At 40.0% G+C, this 15,568-nt stretch overlaps 1 protein-coding gene across 1 annotated transcript in view; it reads right to left on the reverse strand.

Annotated features, from left to right (window-relative positions):
• prdm5 (PR domain containing 5) overlaps positions 1-4,173 on the reverse strand; it is an 86,119-nt gene extending 81,946 nt beyond the window's left edge. The window contains 2 exon segments of the mRNA XM_079589066.1: positions 885-968; positions 3,935-4,173. Coding sequence (XP_079445192.1) covers positions 885-968; positions 3,935-4,033 — 183 coding nt within the window. The 5' untranslated portion in view covers positions 4,034-4,173.
• Positions 4,174-15,568: the final 11,395 nt, after the last annotated feature.

The following is a 15,568-nucleotide window of genomic DNA, read 5'->3' on the forward strand; positions in this document are numbered from 1 at the left end:
TTTTAGAGTATTTACTTGACAAAAAAAGTTTTAAAAAATCAAAGAAGAAATGGCTAAATCGTGGTCAGTGGACGAGGTGCAGACGTTCCTCTCGTTGGTTGCCGAGGAGCGGGAAGTAGCACAGCTCTTAGCCGCACACGGCTACCACCGGACCTACAACTAGTATTAATGATCAGTCCCACTTTGAAGCGGTACTAACTGCAGTGGTAAAGCAACCGAGCTAAAGCGAACCGAACCGTGCCGTACCGAGTCGAGTCGTACCACGCAGTGGAAAAGCGAAGCGAGCCGAACCGTTCCGGGCCGAGTCGAACCGTACCGAGCCGTACCATGCAGTGGAAAAGCGCCAATATAATGATGAAGTTGCAATTCAGTGCATTTAAAATATATTATATTTTAATGTAACATTGAATAACACACTACAGTTATAATCAAGTAGTTTACATGTGCTTCAGTATGTTAGTTAACACATCAAAATTATTCTTAAAGCATGAAAAGTGCACATTCAATACAATTAAGCACACTTCTTTTTTAGAAGGGCAAGGAAATCACAGACAGAACACAATCTACAACCTAGAAAACCACACATCAACACATTTAAAGCCAGTTAGGACACCTTAGCAATTGAATGTCTCCCTTTGAACAACCTAGCATAGTCGCGGTGAGTTTTTTTGAAAAACATAAATGTTGTACAGTCATAAAATAGACCCCCCCCCCCCCCCCCAAAAAAAAAACTAGCATCTAGCATTGTAAAGAAGTTTTATCAGATATGAGTTGCCTTTGAAGTGCTCCCAAGTGACACAAAAACAAAAAGCTTTGTGGCGACACATAGCTGCAAATGTATTGTGGGTAAAGCGATGGGATCATTGTTGAGTCTAGTCACCCACCTCCCACATCAGTCGTGGATCCATGCTTTCATCCAAGTCACTCAGCATCCGCTTTTCACCAGCAAACGGGCCAAATTTCTCACCCTGTGGAGAGAAAGAGCAAGTTTGTGTGAGAGTGTGTAGTAGGATTGGGCTTTGATGCCACATCCAGCGGTTTCTGGAGTGTCTGTGCGGGATCTGAACATGATCAAGGTTGATTCTCAACTCACAGAGACTTATTCAGAGACTTCACACATTTAGGGTGTGTTCACACTTGTAGTTCGGTTCGCTTGGTTCGTTTAGTCCTGGTCCGCTTTATGTTCACATTGGCATTTTTTATCACCGAAACTTAAGGCATATGGAGATGTTCACAACCTGATTGGTCTGCTTCTATAATGTATATTTTGTGACGGAGCTTACCGAACATCCAGAACAATGATGTATTCTGGGATAAAAGCGCTCGTTGTATGCGTGTAGCTACATATGATGGTATTTGGACCCGCTGAGAACTCGTGAAGAGCTTATAAAATGTGTAAATGAGATTAAACAGCGTCAGGAATCCCTCCGTCACACACACATGAGGATCTGCTGCGAGGAGACCCGGTTCTGATCCTGAAACTGTGATGGGAAACATCACGACTATAGTGAGAAAAAACAGGCATGCTGGAGCATTTTGGGGTAGCATCTTGTGACATCATGTCCTGTTTTTGGTTCGTTTACATGTCTTTGTGTTCATATTTCAGTCGAACCGCACCAGAGTTCGTTTGTATGTGGATCGAGTCTCATCTTTTCAGCGTCTCGGTCCGCTTGTTTGGTGGCGCTGGGGTTCAGACGGCAGCGTTCACACTTATTCAAATGAACCGCACTAACAGAGCAATCACACCAGAGTTCGTATTAACCGAACCAAACTTAGAGAGAAGTCTCACAGGCCCTGTTTCCACCTGGTATTAAGATGCGTTTTGGTGGATCGGATCACAAGTAGACGAGGGAGACACATTCCTGTTTACACCTGGTGTTTTAATCCGTCTCTTCTGTCCATTTTCAAACCACTTCTGTCCTGATTTCTTCGAGGGGAGAGTCTATGGGTGGGTAGATCTAAGGGCTTTTACAGATCTTTTAATCTAATGGACAATTTAAGCTCACACAATTTACACATGAACACGACCGGAGACACGGAGTAACACACAGAGAGCATCAGCTTTAGTTTCTGTTGACAGACACAAGACCAGCCGAACGCTGTGAGTGTGTGTTAGAGATCAGGGATGATGAGAGGACATTGTGCTTGGTGTGTTTTTCATCTTCAAACCAAACTTGGGTCTCCAGCCGACAGTTTAAACCCTGTGTGTCTAGAGCTCTTCTCATAATGTTACGCATTAGTTCAGCCGACGGAGAGAAGACGGTCTTTTGTGGCTGTTTGAACACATTCGCCCACATGAGCGTTTACACTACGAAAGCAATCCGGTTGAATGCATTTTCGACTACGTCTGGAAGTGGAGGAAAGGTTTTACACCAGTATTAAGTGTGGTCCACTTGTGATCCGATCTGATCGACCAAAACGGGCGTTTCACACCAATAGATTGTTTGTTTTGTTCTGAAACAGGGACTTGATTTGTTACTTACAATGTTGCATTTTCTTCTTGGATCGGCTCGCTTTCACAAGGCAACCTTTCAAAGCGTACCAAATGTGATCACGCAAGTAACTGTCCTCTTATTGGTCAGTTTCCTCTGTGTCATGGCTTTATTTGTAATCGTCAAGACACACGCAAACACTAGACGAATGTTATAACGCAGCTAGAGCAGGAATCAAGGCTTTATCGGGACAGTATTCTCGCACAGGGAAGCGCAATACACAACATTTTAAGATGAAGACGCTCTTTTGGTTTTCAACTGTGATAACTAATGTGCTCACTCACAGAATCAGACACTGCTTTTTATACAGCACATTTCCCATTATGAATTATAATACCATCTGGATCATTGGTCTTTTGGGTCGGATTGCGTTCACACCTCAAACGAACTCATAGTGGTGCGGATTCGAGCGCGATTGCCGTGTTCACACATGCCTAAACGAACCGAACCAACGGGAGAAAACGCAGCCGTTTCCGAAACAAACGCTCAGGTGTGAAAACACACTTTAATATCAGGAGTCCTCAGGCACATCTCAGGACATTACACAAAAATGGTCTGAAATCTTTTGTTGTGCTTTAAAGAAGTAGCCTACATGTTTATGCCTACATAATTTGTATGTTGACTAACACATGTAAAGTGATTGATTATACCTGTAGGGTGTTATTGGATATTACATTATACAAGTTATACATGTAATATCTGTAAGTACACATTGGTGAAGTTGCAATTTAAAACATTTAAATTAAACCACATACAAGTTTAAATATAAATGCCAATTAAAGTATATTTTAGTTTGCCATAAATATGAGGTACATTAAGTACACATTCAGCAGTACACTTTAAACATATATATACATATCCATGGATTCAACATGTAGTGCTAGTGTATTTTCTGTTGTCGTGGTGAAATATGAGCAGGACATGTTCTTGCAGGTTGTGTGATGTTCACACACTTTCTCTTGTCAGCTGAAGAGGGTAAAAGTCCTGCTGCAGATGTAGAGCCCTTACAAACAATTACCACAGTAAATAAATGTATTGTTTTTGCTGAAAAGTCATATAATGAGTTTCTATCAATTATATCAAAAAAATAACTTTCTGGCATGTGTTTAATTTACTTTTAATGTCAGCGGTGGCTAATATCACATAAACCGCAGTTGTACTCTAATAATAATAACAATAACTGCAGTAACTTTATGGCGGAAACGGAGGCTGGCATGGTGATTTTTTGGCGGAAACTATGGTTACCATGGTGATTGTTTGTAAGGGACGTGGCAGCCCACGTAAGCACATATACACAGAGGAATGCAACTACAACCAGGCGATTATACTTTATACACTACTACGAGAAAAGTGAAAATAGTAATAAAACAAGTCTGTCTCCAGAAGTAACTACAGAACCCACACTTTATCTTTCATGCTGAGAGTTTGTTTTATGCACGAACCTTCTTGACTGCCCTGGCAGTGTAAAGCCCCATCCCGTCCTGAACTTTAGAGGACTTCAGCACGAATCTGTCCGGCACGTACATGCCCAACATTCTCATCACTTCAGAAAGACGCCTTTCTTCCCAACAAAACGCATGAAACGCGCTCGGAAACACAGGTTAGGGGCTGGTTTGATATTCTCTGCTGGCTGTGTTTGTAAATCTCAATCCAGGCTGGTCTTCCATGTTACTGTCTGTACATGAGAGCGACACTGCGTTCCGATTGGCTGTTGGCCGTACAGGGAATGCGCTTCTGCGCTCTGATTGGTGGAAAGTTTAAGAACGTCCACGTTAGTGTCAGTCACAGAGTGAGTTTCTGCGCTCTGATTGGTGAAAAGTTTGTTACCGCGAGCTACATATTTTACTTTCCCGGGAAAAAATCACCACAGCTAAAGAAAGCTAAAATCACGAATACAAATAATGTTAACACTTTACAATAAGGTTAACATTAGTTAATGTATTAACTAACATGACCTAACAACGATCAGGATACATCATACATCTGTTGCTGTATCATTGTTAACGTAAGTTAGGCTAATAAAAACCCAGCTGTTCATTGTTTGTTCAAGTTAGTTCACAGTACATTAACTTATGTTAACAAATACAACCTTTGAATTTAATAATGTATTAGTAAATGTTGCAATATTAACTTATAATTCTGTAGATGTATTGATTATTTTTATTTCATGTTAACTAAGGCAGTTAACTAATGAACCTTATTGTAAAGTGTTACCCTAATAATAATATTAGCAACAATAATGGTGTTGCTACTACTACTAATAATAATAATACAAATACATGATGTGCATTGTGCATAATACATTTTTTAAGTAATTTTTTGGGTTTAGGTTTGTCAGGACATCCAATCCTTATGACAAGGAGAGCCTCTGAATATAAGCAATGTTCCAGATTTAAACATATAACAGCATTAAATTAAATTAGCATTACCATTTTACTGACATGTTATATTTACATCTAACATCCAAACAGAGCTAATGCACCTCAGCATGAACATTAGGCTCTGGTCTGACTGTGTGGTCATGTTTCATGTACACATTGTGTTTTCTTTAATTGATTTTCAAAGCCATTTGATTTAATGCTCTATAAACAAGGTGGTCGCACAATCAGCCACAGTAATGGAGGATGGATGTGCAGTTGCCGTTAACGATCGCGGCTCTGTGTTTGTGTGCCACGTGTTTAGATGCTGTTTACTGGCCCTTCATCAGTACCTGCCAACCCACATCTGTTTAAAACTAGTTTCTGCAGAAAGCAACTAAGGAAAATGGGCATACAAACAGCACTGGATGATCAGGCATCTAGATGAGAGAGGATACACTCATATCACTCGGGGCTTTTAAGGCCAGGCCCATTAGACTAAAACCAATGACTCTGAGTAATTTGTACAGTCACTTAGTACATGTTATGCTGTCTGTACAATCGTGAGTTGTGTTACCAGTCATATCCACAACCACTTTAGTCAAGTAGGCATGATAAGATATGAAAACCAATGGAGTTTGCTGTCAAGAGTCTCAAAACATCTCTTTTTGTGGTTGATGAAGAAATAAAAGGATGGAATACACTCACGGCTTTAAATTCCAAACTATTTTTTTTTAAATCAGGCATGCACTTTCCGACTTTGTAAATGGTTACAGTGAGAAACTGAGCAGCATATGCTAAATGATTGAGGATCACACACTGCAGACTTTCAAGCTGTTCTGACAACCCAGCTAACATAAATAAGTTGTCAGAACGTTTTGCTAACATCCCCATTAGGTTAGGCAAACGTTATTTCTATTACGAAAGAGTCATTTTTTTAAATGTATTAAGAAAGTTTTTTCTTAATGTGAACGTTAAAGGGACTTTCCATTCACTCAGTTTGAAAATGTTATTAAAACGTTATTTTAATGTTTTATACGTTGAAAACCTCCAGTTTTTTTATGTATTAAGAAAGTTTTTTTTCTTAATGTGAAAGGAACTTTACATTCACTCATTTAAAAGAAAATTTGAAAACATTATTTCTGAACGTTTTCTGAACGTTCAAAACATCCGTTTTATTAACGTATTAAGAGCGTTTTTCTCACAACATTATGAGACCATCAGTCAAGAACAAATGACATCAGAAGGACGTTCTAAAACCTTTGTTCTAAGAACGTTTTTCTCTCAACGTTACAAGAATGAATTTTAACTCTATAGACATTATAAAAACGTTCCAGAAACATTATTTCAGGAACGTTTTTTACTAACTTTTACATAAAGTTAGTGAAAGCTATGGGAACGTTCCCTGTTAGCTGAAACTGATACCGCTGATTGGATGGATTCATAGCCTGAGGCTAAAAAATGTGTCCCTCATACACACCACGTGATTTTCTGTCAAATTTGCCAACTCCATCTGCCCAATATCGGAAGACTGAGTTTTGGCAACTATAGCATAGACAAAACTGTTGTGTAGTTTATTCCATTTAGTTATTTCGGTTTGGAACAAAATGAGAATTGAGTAAATTATGACATTATTTTTATATTTGGCTAGTTCTTTTAATGTCACAGAAAAAGAGCGATGTTGTCAGAATGAGCTGTTCACTCATTTTATTGCAATTATTTTGTTTAACAGGGTCATTTGACAGCTGTTGCCCTAGGAAGTCCATCATTTCATGCAAGAAAAGCTATCCATTTGCAGTTGATCTATGATAATATAAAGAAATACTTGAGTTATACGTTGCTTAGGATATAGTTATAATATTGTATTTGAATATGGCTACTTTGAAATGGAGAACCATCAATGGGGATACATGATTTTTGCCATCATAATGGTGTAGTTACTGCATCTGCCAGCAGGGGAGAAAGAAACCAGTCAATTTCTGAGCAGCTGTTCGTATACACGGGTTTCTGTGCAACGTCATCACACAGATGCGCGCGCATCTAAGAGGCAGAAAGCAACAGTCTTTACGGCTATATCTAGCAGAAGCAGAGATGACGCGGAGCTGTTGTGCTGTAAACTAACCTAAATGCATAGGGTATGTCATGTTTTTATGATTCGCAAACTTAGTTGGACAATTTCATACTAGTCAACTAACTAACTTTTTACACAATGTTATATTAATATGCAAATGAAACACAAGCAAACAGATTCAACTCTGAAATTGCAGTTTATTATTGAGTCAACAAGAATTTACAAACAATGCGAAATCTACGTTAATTACAATGTTCTTTTACAGAACTCGGCATAACATATAGCGGTCTTGCCTCGTGGATGCGCGCGCATCCGGTATTGTTTGTATACAAGAAACCTGTGTATAAGAAAGTTCTTTAGCAAGCATGTTTATTTGAGACTGTTGTAAATAAACATGAAATCCTTCTCTAGTCATGTGTAACCATGAAAAATGTGACTTTTGTTGTTCAACGTAAAGAAGAGCAGAGCTTTAGAAGTATTTTTTCATTGAATATCTATTTGTTGTTGTTTTTTAGAAAGTCAGTGAAATAGACAATACAAGACATTTTTAAAGTGCCCCATTATGCTTTTTTGTATATTACCTTTCATGCAGTGTGTAAAACAGCTTTTGTGAATGTAAAAGGTCTGCACATTTTCAAAGATCAAAGTCCACAACAAGCATTATTGTCTCCTAAAAGAAAAAAATCAATTCTGAACTGCTGAAACGAGTCGTCACCAATTATTTCCTCTATTCCTATTACATATAAAACAATGTAATAATCTGCATAATGCCAGCCTATGGACTTCATTGGCTGCCCTCAAACAACGTCTACTTTGACCCTCGAACACTGTAGTTGTAGCTGAGACTGGAAGAGTTTGGTTCGTGTTGTCAACATGTAAAGAAGAAGCTGTTTTCAGCAATGTGAATTCATTTTGTATTATCTTCAAAAAGAAGAGAACTCGAGCTGGAATTGATACGGAAAAACCGACATCCTTCATATCACTGTGTATCAAGAGCTGAGGAAGATCCGAAGTTAAAATTCAGATATGGTAATAGGTGTTTGGTATCCAGCATGCACTGTAAGCGTTCGTCCAATCACAACAGACTGGGTCATCTGACCAATCAGAGCAGAGTAGACCAATCACAACAGACTGGGCCATCTGACCAATCAGAGCAGAGTAGACCGATCACAACAGACTGGGCCATCTGACCAATCAGAGCAGAGTAGACCAATCACAACTGACTGGGCCATCTGACCAATCAGAGCAGAGTAGACCAATCACAACAGACTGGGCCATCTGACCAATCAGAGCAGAGTAGACCGATCACAACAGACTGGGCCATCTGACCAATCAGAGCAGAGTAGACCAATCACAACAGACTGGGTCATCTAAACCAATCAGAGCAGAGTAGACCAATCACAACAGACTGGGTCATCTGACCAATCAGAGCAGAGTAGACCAATCACAACAGACTGGGTCATCTAAACCAATCAGAGCAGAGTAGACCAATCACAACAGACTGGGTCATCTGACCAACCAGAGCAGACTAGACCAATCACAACAGACTGGGCCATCTGACCAATCAGAGCAGAGTAAACTAATCACAACAGACTGGGCCACCTGACCAATCAGAGCAGAGTAGACCAATCAGAGCAGAGTAGACCAATCACAACAGACTGGGCCACCTGACCAATCAGAGCAGAGTAGACCAATCAGAGCAGAGTAGACCAATCACAACAGACTGGGCTATCTGACCAATCAGAGCAGAGTAGACCAATCACAACAGACTGGGCCATCTGACCAATCAGAGCAGAGTAGACCGATCACAACAGACTGGGCCATCTGACCAATCAGAGCAGAGTAGACCAATCACAACTGACTGGGCCATCTGACCAATCAGAGCAGAGTAGACCAATCACAACAGACTGGGCCATCTGACCAATCAGAGCAGAGTAGACCGATCACAACAGACTGGGCCATCTGACCAATCAGAGCAGAGTAGACCAATCACAACAGACTGGGTCATCTAAACCAATCAGAGCAGAGTAGACCAATCACAACAGACTGGGTCATCTGACCAATCAGAGCAGAGTAGACCAATCACAACAGACTGGGTCATCTAAACCAATCAGAGCAGAGTAGACCAATCACAACAGACTGGGTCATCTGACCAACCAGAGCAGACTAGACCAATCACAACAGACTGGGCCATCTGACCAATCAGAGCAGAGTAAACTAATCACAACAGACTGGGCCACCTGACCAATCAGAGCAGAGTAGACCAATCAGAGCAGAGTAGACCAATCACAACAGACTGGGCCACCTGACCAATCAGAGCAGAGTAGACCAATCAGAGCAGAGTAGACCAATCACAACAGACTGGGCTATCTGACCAATCAGAGCAGAGTAGACCAATCACAACAGACTGGGCCATCTGACCAATCAGAGCAGAGTAGACCAATCACAACAGACTGGGCCATCTGACCAATCAGAGCAGAGTAGACCAATCACAACAGACTGGGCCATCTGACCAATCAGAGCAGAGTAGACCAATCACAACAGACTGGGCCATCTGACCAATCAGAGCAGAGTAGACCAATCACAACAGACTGGGCCATCTGACCAATCAGAGCAGAGCAAAATTAGGAACCTTTAAAATAGCATAATAGGGTGCACTTTAATATCCCAAGAAAACGTTTTAGTGGCTTTCAGTCCATGTCTTGTATGTTTGAGATGTAATAAATTAACTTTTAGATACTCATATTCATCTCACTTTCTTTTGGGAAAATAGAACAAAAACAATTACTACATTTACATGTGCACCAATATTGTGATTATTTCTAAGGTCTAGAGGTCTTAATCGCAGTCAGATGTCTACATTCACTGCAGTCGTGCAATTTTCATTATTCTGATTATTTGCTAATAAGTTTATACCACACTCAGATAGGCATACAGTATGCATGTTACCAGCCATTGATTTAATCTACTCATCAAATTCAAAACACATTTTTATGGATGTACTGGATATTATTCGGCACCGTGATGAACATAGCAATGCTGGGTTTGTAGATTATAGTTACTACGATTATGAGCTTAATCGCATTCGTTTAATCGCAATATTGACAAAATCCCATTATAATCGCATTATGAAAAGTATTGCTTGTAAAAAATCCACAGTGTTCCAACCAATTTTTAAATATAGTTTACTCCACTTACCACGCTGCAAACAATGCAGCTTTGAGATATTTCTTTTTGAACTTTCTCCCACTTTTGGATGGATATGAATGGAAGTGAATGGAACACAAAGTTTAATATGAAGGGCCTATATATACTGTAAGTCCCGCCCAATTTCCTTTCAGTAGGAAATACGTCAAGAAGGGGAAGAAACCTGCTTTTCCGACCATTTCATGGAGTCTTTGAAAGGCTACTGAATGCATGTGTTGAAGAGTATTGGAGTGACAGAAGTTGTGAGAGTGATCTCTGTGTGGCCCGTCTTTTTCGATCCCCTGACCCCTAGTGACCTCTAGGACCCTGCTGACCCCTGTTGTCAGTGTGCCTGCAGTGAGGACTGTGAGGAAGCAGAGTTGCAACGATTAGGACTCAGTGACCCTTGACCTGACCCTACACACACACACTTGAGCATCAACTTTTACTCTCGCTCTCTCAGCTAGAGTCACTGATCACAGACTAATTCTGACCACACACACACACACACACACACACACACACACACACACACGCGCACACACACACACACAAACACACACACACACTTGAACTAAGGAGGGGAACTAAAAGTCTAAAATGCTTTGATGTTTTATTATTTGTGTTGACTTATTTCCTTTTGAAACATTAGAGGCAGGATGTCAATAATAATAGTAATGTTAATAGTAAATATCCAATAGCCGTTAGTTTATAACATAGCTCAGCAAAATCATGACTTCCTACCGCTAGTCAATGACAGGTGGTTTGGGGGAGGGACATTCTTACAGAGTATTTGATTGGACAAAAAAATATCATTCAAAGCAATTAATCTTTGAATCTGTTTTCCCAGAATCGTTGAGTAAAGATGATGCATTTACATCAGAATTTACAGGAGTTACTATATAAATGGCCTTTGACTCAATCCTTGACTAATTTGATCATTAATACATTATATGGTAGAAATGTTTGAACTCATATTGAGACATTTGACTTGGTACACACTCTAAAAGCCCTTGAGATCACTTCTAGTGAGAGTGATCTCAAGTCTCTAGCTAAGGAGAAAAACCCAAGCGCAGTGTGTGATGTTTTTAAGATCTCTTCTAAAACTTTAAGGAGACCATTGTGACCCTTATTCATCCATGCACACCATTTCAAACACAATACATGCATTGTCATATTTGAAGTCCGTGTTTTGCTGCATGATTGATTGATGAATGATTGATGTGTTGGCATTGAAGACAAATTTAAACTAGTAGACTAACCCTTAATATTCTGAAATAAAGAATTTAAATATTTAAATGTAAGTCTGACTGAAACACTTTTCCAAAAATGCTATTTGAAAAGGATTTCAAACCACATATGAATTTTGCTTTTTTTATTTGCCGTTCACACTTGCTAAATCTGATTGGGTTTCAAATGGATTCGCTCAAAAAAATCGGATTTGGACTGACAATCTGAGCCAGGCTTAACACTGTTCCTCAACTATTCGAGTTGATGTAATTCTGCGTCTCTTTCTGACTCAAGAACCCACAGACTGAGGCTGGAACCAGATCCCAACACAAGTGCAGACCACTGAGTACCACCAAGAAAAAAAATAAAGAGTTCTCCCTTTCTCTCTCTCACTCCTCAGGATCTCTATTTCTTTGCCCAAATATTTTCTCTGCGAACAAACCTCATTTTGGCAGTCCACACAACCGCCTTCAGGGAGGATTTTCCCCAGCGTTTTACCATATTTCAGAAACACTTCTGAAAACTTGATACTGAGAGATCTCTTCAAACTTGAGGTGTCTCCATCATCCAAACCTCACTCCAAACCAACCCTTAGTCTCTCCAACATCCCAATGAATGCTATTTCTGGCCTGTCCTGCACTGCTGACATTACTATATACACTGTGTTTTACTTTGTCAAGCCCCCGCTGGTTCTTGAGGGCCACCAGGATGGGAAGCATTGATAGAGAGAGAGAATGAAAGGGTGGGTAGAGAAATAGTCCTGAGAGACAGAGAGATTACAGTGAAGATAAAGCGTGAGAAAATGACTGCCACTAACAACAGACATCTGATGAAGGACAACACAGACACCAGACCACCCTTTACGAGGGTGTAACAAAACTCTGTCTCCATTTTAATAATTTGTACTCCCTTAATGCAGACTGAGACAATAATACCTAATATAAACTCTTCAAAACACAGATTTGGTTCAGAAACTAACCCTATTCCTGTCCAGAGCTATGCAGTTATTGAAGTGCCTCTCGTTCTTGATGTTTCATTAGGTTCTTCAAAGCATTCATTCACTGTCAGGAGAAAAAGTGAAAATTGTACCCAACAGCTTGTCCTTGGGCAGTACCCTTACAAGGACACATTTGTACCTTACATACCCCTAAAAAGTGAATTTTAGGACATTGGAGTTGTAACATGCCCTTAAGGTACTACTATAAGCTTTTTACAGGTAAATAAGGCCTACAAAGGTATCACTTTAAGATTATTGGCCTAGTGACGTGCTGTTGTACAATTTTTGCGCATTTCTTGTCCGAGAGTGTATAGAGAAGAAGAACTAGAGAAGAGAATGGTTCCCCCGTGAGATCACAGCAGCCAGTTGCATAAACACAACCACTATGTTAGGACTGTGCCTTAAGAACTAGTCTGACCACCCTGTTGAAAAACCCTGCTGGTCACCAGCATAAGGTGTGTTTTGCATGCTGGGATCAGAATGGGACGCTGGTTTGCCAGCGACACCAGCTCAGTTTTGCTTGAGGACCGCATGACTTCGCTTGTCCACCAGCATAAAACAGTTTTGACCAACATGGAATTAATGCCGGTTTATGCTGGATTTTTCAGCAGGACAACTAGCAGTTAGTCAAGGGGTAATCATCAGTCTTACTTTTCAGATTCAAATTAGACTGATTTACTTTATGTAACTGACAAAAGTTATGACCGCAGTCGTAAAGAAAATGACAAACTTGAAAGAGTCTAAGCAGTTTATGCAACCGACTACAGGGTACAAACCCCTTTTTGCTAATTGGAAACTTTACTTTTAGATGGCACATATATAATTTCTTGACTTTTCTTGAAGGACTATTAATTAAACTTATACTGTACATCAAGTCTACATTGTTAAACATAACATAAAAATTGTCCATGTGTCAGTATAATTCTTCTAAAACAGTGTAACTTGAGGAATACGCAAATGCAAGCAAATTCCTTTCCACCACAGCTCTTAAATGTCATTCTCATTTTCGTGTACCACTTACCATGTCACATTTGGTCACATGACATATTGAAACCAATGCTGTTTGAGATCATTGGCAACAGATCTAACACAAAATGTGGCAGTAAATCAATAAAATATATTCTAAACATTCTGGATAGGACCTAGTCTACATCGACTTACCTTGAAAGATTATTTATGAGACCCAAAAATCAAGTCTGCTTAAAGTCTTTAGGAACCACCCTTCCTTCCCTTAGAAAAAGAGAACTTGTGAAGCGTTTTGTGAAATATCCACCAAACCAGCAGTATTTGTTGTTCCCCCCATTTTTGTCACGATGATGAACCACGTTGGACCACACTTTAGAGGGAGTTTTTTATCCTTGTGAGGAGGTCTTTAGGTACAGATGGTCTGACCTCAGATGAACTGCCAGGACTGTGGTTTGTGAGATCTTTTATCAGCATTTCTATCTTACGAACACCATCACTCACAAGCACCATAACCGGAGTTGTGGATGTTGAGCGAATCTGTGTGTGTGAAAGAGTTATTTCAGACTCTTCTTCACAAACTATCTTCAAAAGTGTCACTGAGCTCTAAGGAACTGGGACGCAAGCTATGCATATAGATGCAGTCACACAGACACACGCATGCCAAAGATCAGATAAGAACAAAGTTCAACGCTAAAAGCTGAAACCCATCACTCTGAGTCATGGCTTCCATTCCTCTATATTTATTTCATTCGCTGTTTTCTCTGGCTTTATATCTCTCACTCTTCCCCCTAACAACCACATCTCTCTCCTTTTATAGTCCCCGAAGAGCAGGCGGCCAGCACGGGACCGTTTATTCTGTGTATTTGAGTATTTTCCTCTTTTACAACACCAATGTGAACTGCTTTTACAGAGAGAAGACCTGTTTTGATAGTGCTGTTATCATCTTACTCTGAGTGAGTGTTGGCGGCCAACTTCAGCAACTGTGGCTCATAAGAATTCCAGAATAGAGGATACAACAAGGTAAATGGAGTGAGTGTGTGTAAAGACTGAGTGGGAGGGAGAGCTACAAAAGTTCAAAAGATAAACATAAGCTCTTTTCCAGAGTCTAATGAGCGGCCTAACTTGATGGAGCGCAACCAATGCCAAGACGCAGTACAGTTATGCTGCTTTTGAAGACACCTGTTTATCAGCACACCACATATCCTTTGAGAAATAAAGCAATCCTAGAAAAGCATTGCGAAACACTTGCTATGAAAAAAAGGACATCCAGTTTAAAGGCACAGTCATTTTACCCCACAACAATGCAAGATAAGTATGTACAGCGAATGTTTAGTATTTGTGCGCAATGCACTGACCACACGTTTGCATCTCCCTTGAAATAAGCTAACTAAAAACTTTTACATAAAAATGACATTGATTGTGAGTTGAGTCTAGTTTATGTGAGAGTTTTTTTCTCTTTGGAAGAGTCTTCCTACCATTGTCCGGGAAGCAGACACACTGTCAGTTCAAAGCTAGATTAAAGACACATCACTTTGACCTAGCATTCACACAACACATTATAGACTTTTTATAACTCAATGTTAGGCTGCATAGATTAGGTCAGCCGGAACTGGGAACACTTCCCATAAATCCTGATGTACTCATTACATCATAAGAAGAATGGCATCTACGCTAATTTTAGTGTCTTTGTTTATCCCGAGGTTTTCCCGCAGCCTGCCGTATCCAGGCCGTATCCAGATCTGACGAAGGACCTTCGCCTGGACCCGATGTCAACGCAGTGCTGAAGTGCCAACTAGTCTCTACCTATGGAGGATCCCTTTACCACTCTACAGATAAAGCGTTGTGGAATAATTTCGTTTTCGCGTATCTACCCTGAAGTGATCAAATTCTGTCTTAAAGTGTTTAAGGGCAGACAAGTAGTTTGTTAAAGCTTGGTTTGTAGGGAATTACAAACCAGCGCACATATAATAAAATGCGCATAACTATAGAATTAATTATTGATGCGCACGTGAGCGCCATCAGCGTTTATCACAGGTTCGCATTTAAAGTCTGTGTAGAGAGAACGGTGTCATCTTAGCGGTCTCTAATTTAATAACTAACGATCGTTGCGACGGAAGTGAATCAATCAAAACTAACTTTAGCTGGAAAATATCTTTATTCAAGAACCGCTATAAAGCCAAAACAATCTGTTACCTTAAATTATCCGTTTATCTCTGTAAAGCAGCTTTGAAACAATACACATTGTTAAAAGCGCTATATAAATGAAGAT

The sequence above is a fragment of the Phoxinus phoxinus genome (assembly GCF_949152265.1).
Source record: "Phoxinus phoxinus genome assembly, chromosome: 18".
In the NCBI taxonomy this organism is placed as follows: domain Eukaryota; kingdom Metazoa; phylum Chordata; class Actinopteri; order Cypriniformes; family Leuciscidae; genus Phoxinus; species Phoxinus phoxinus.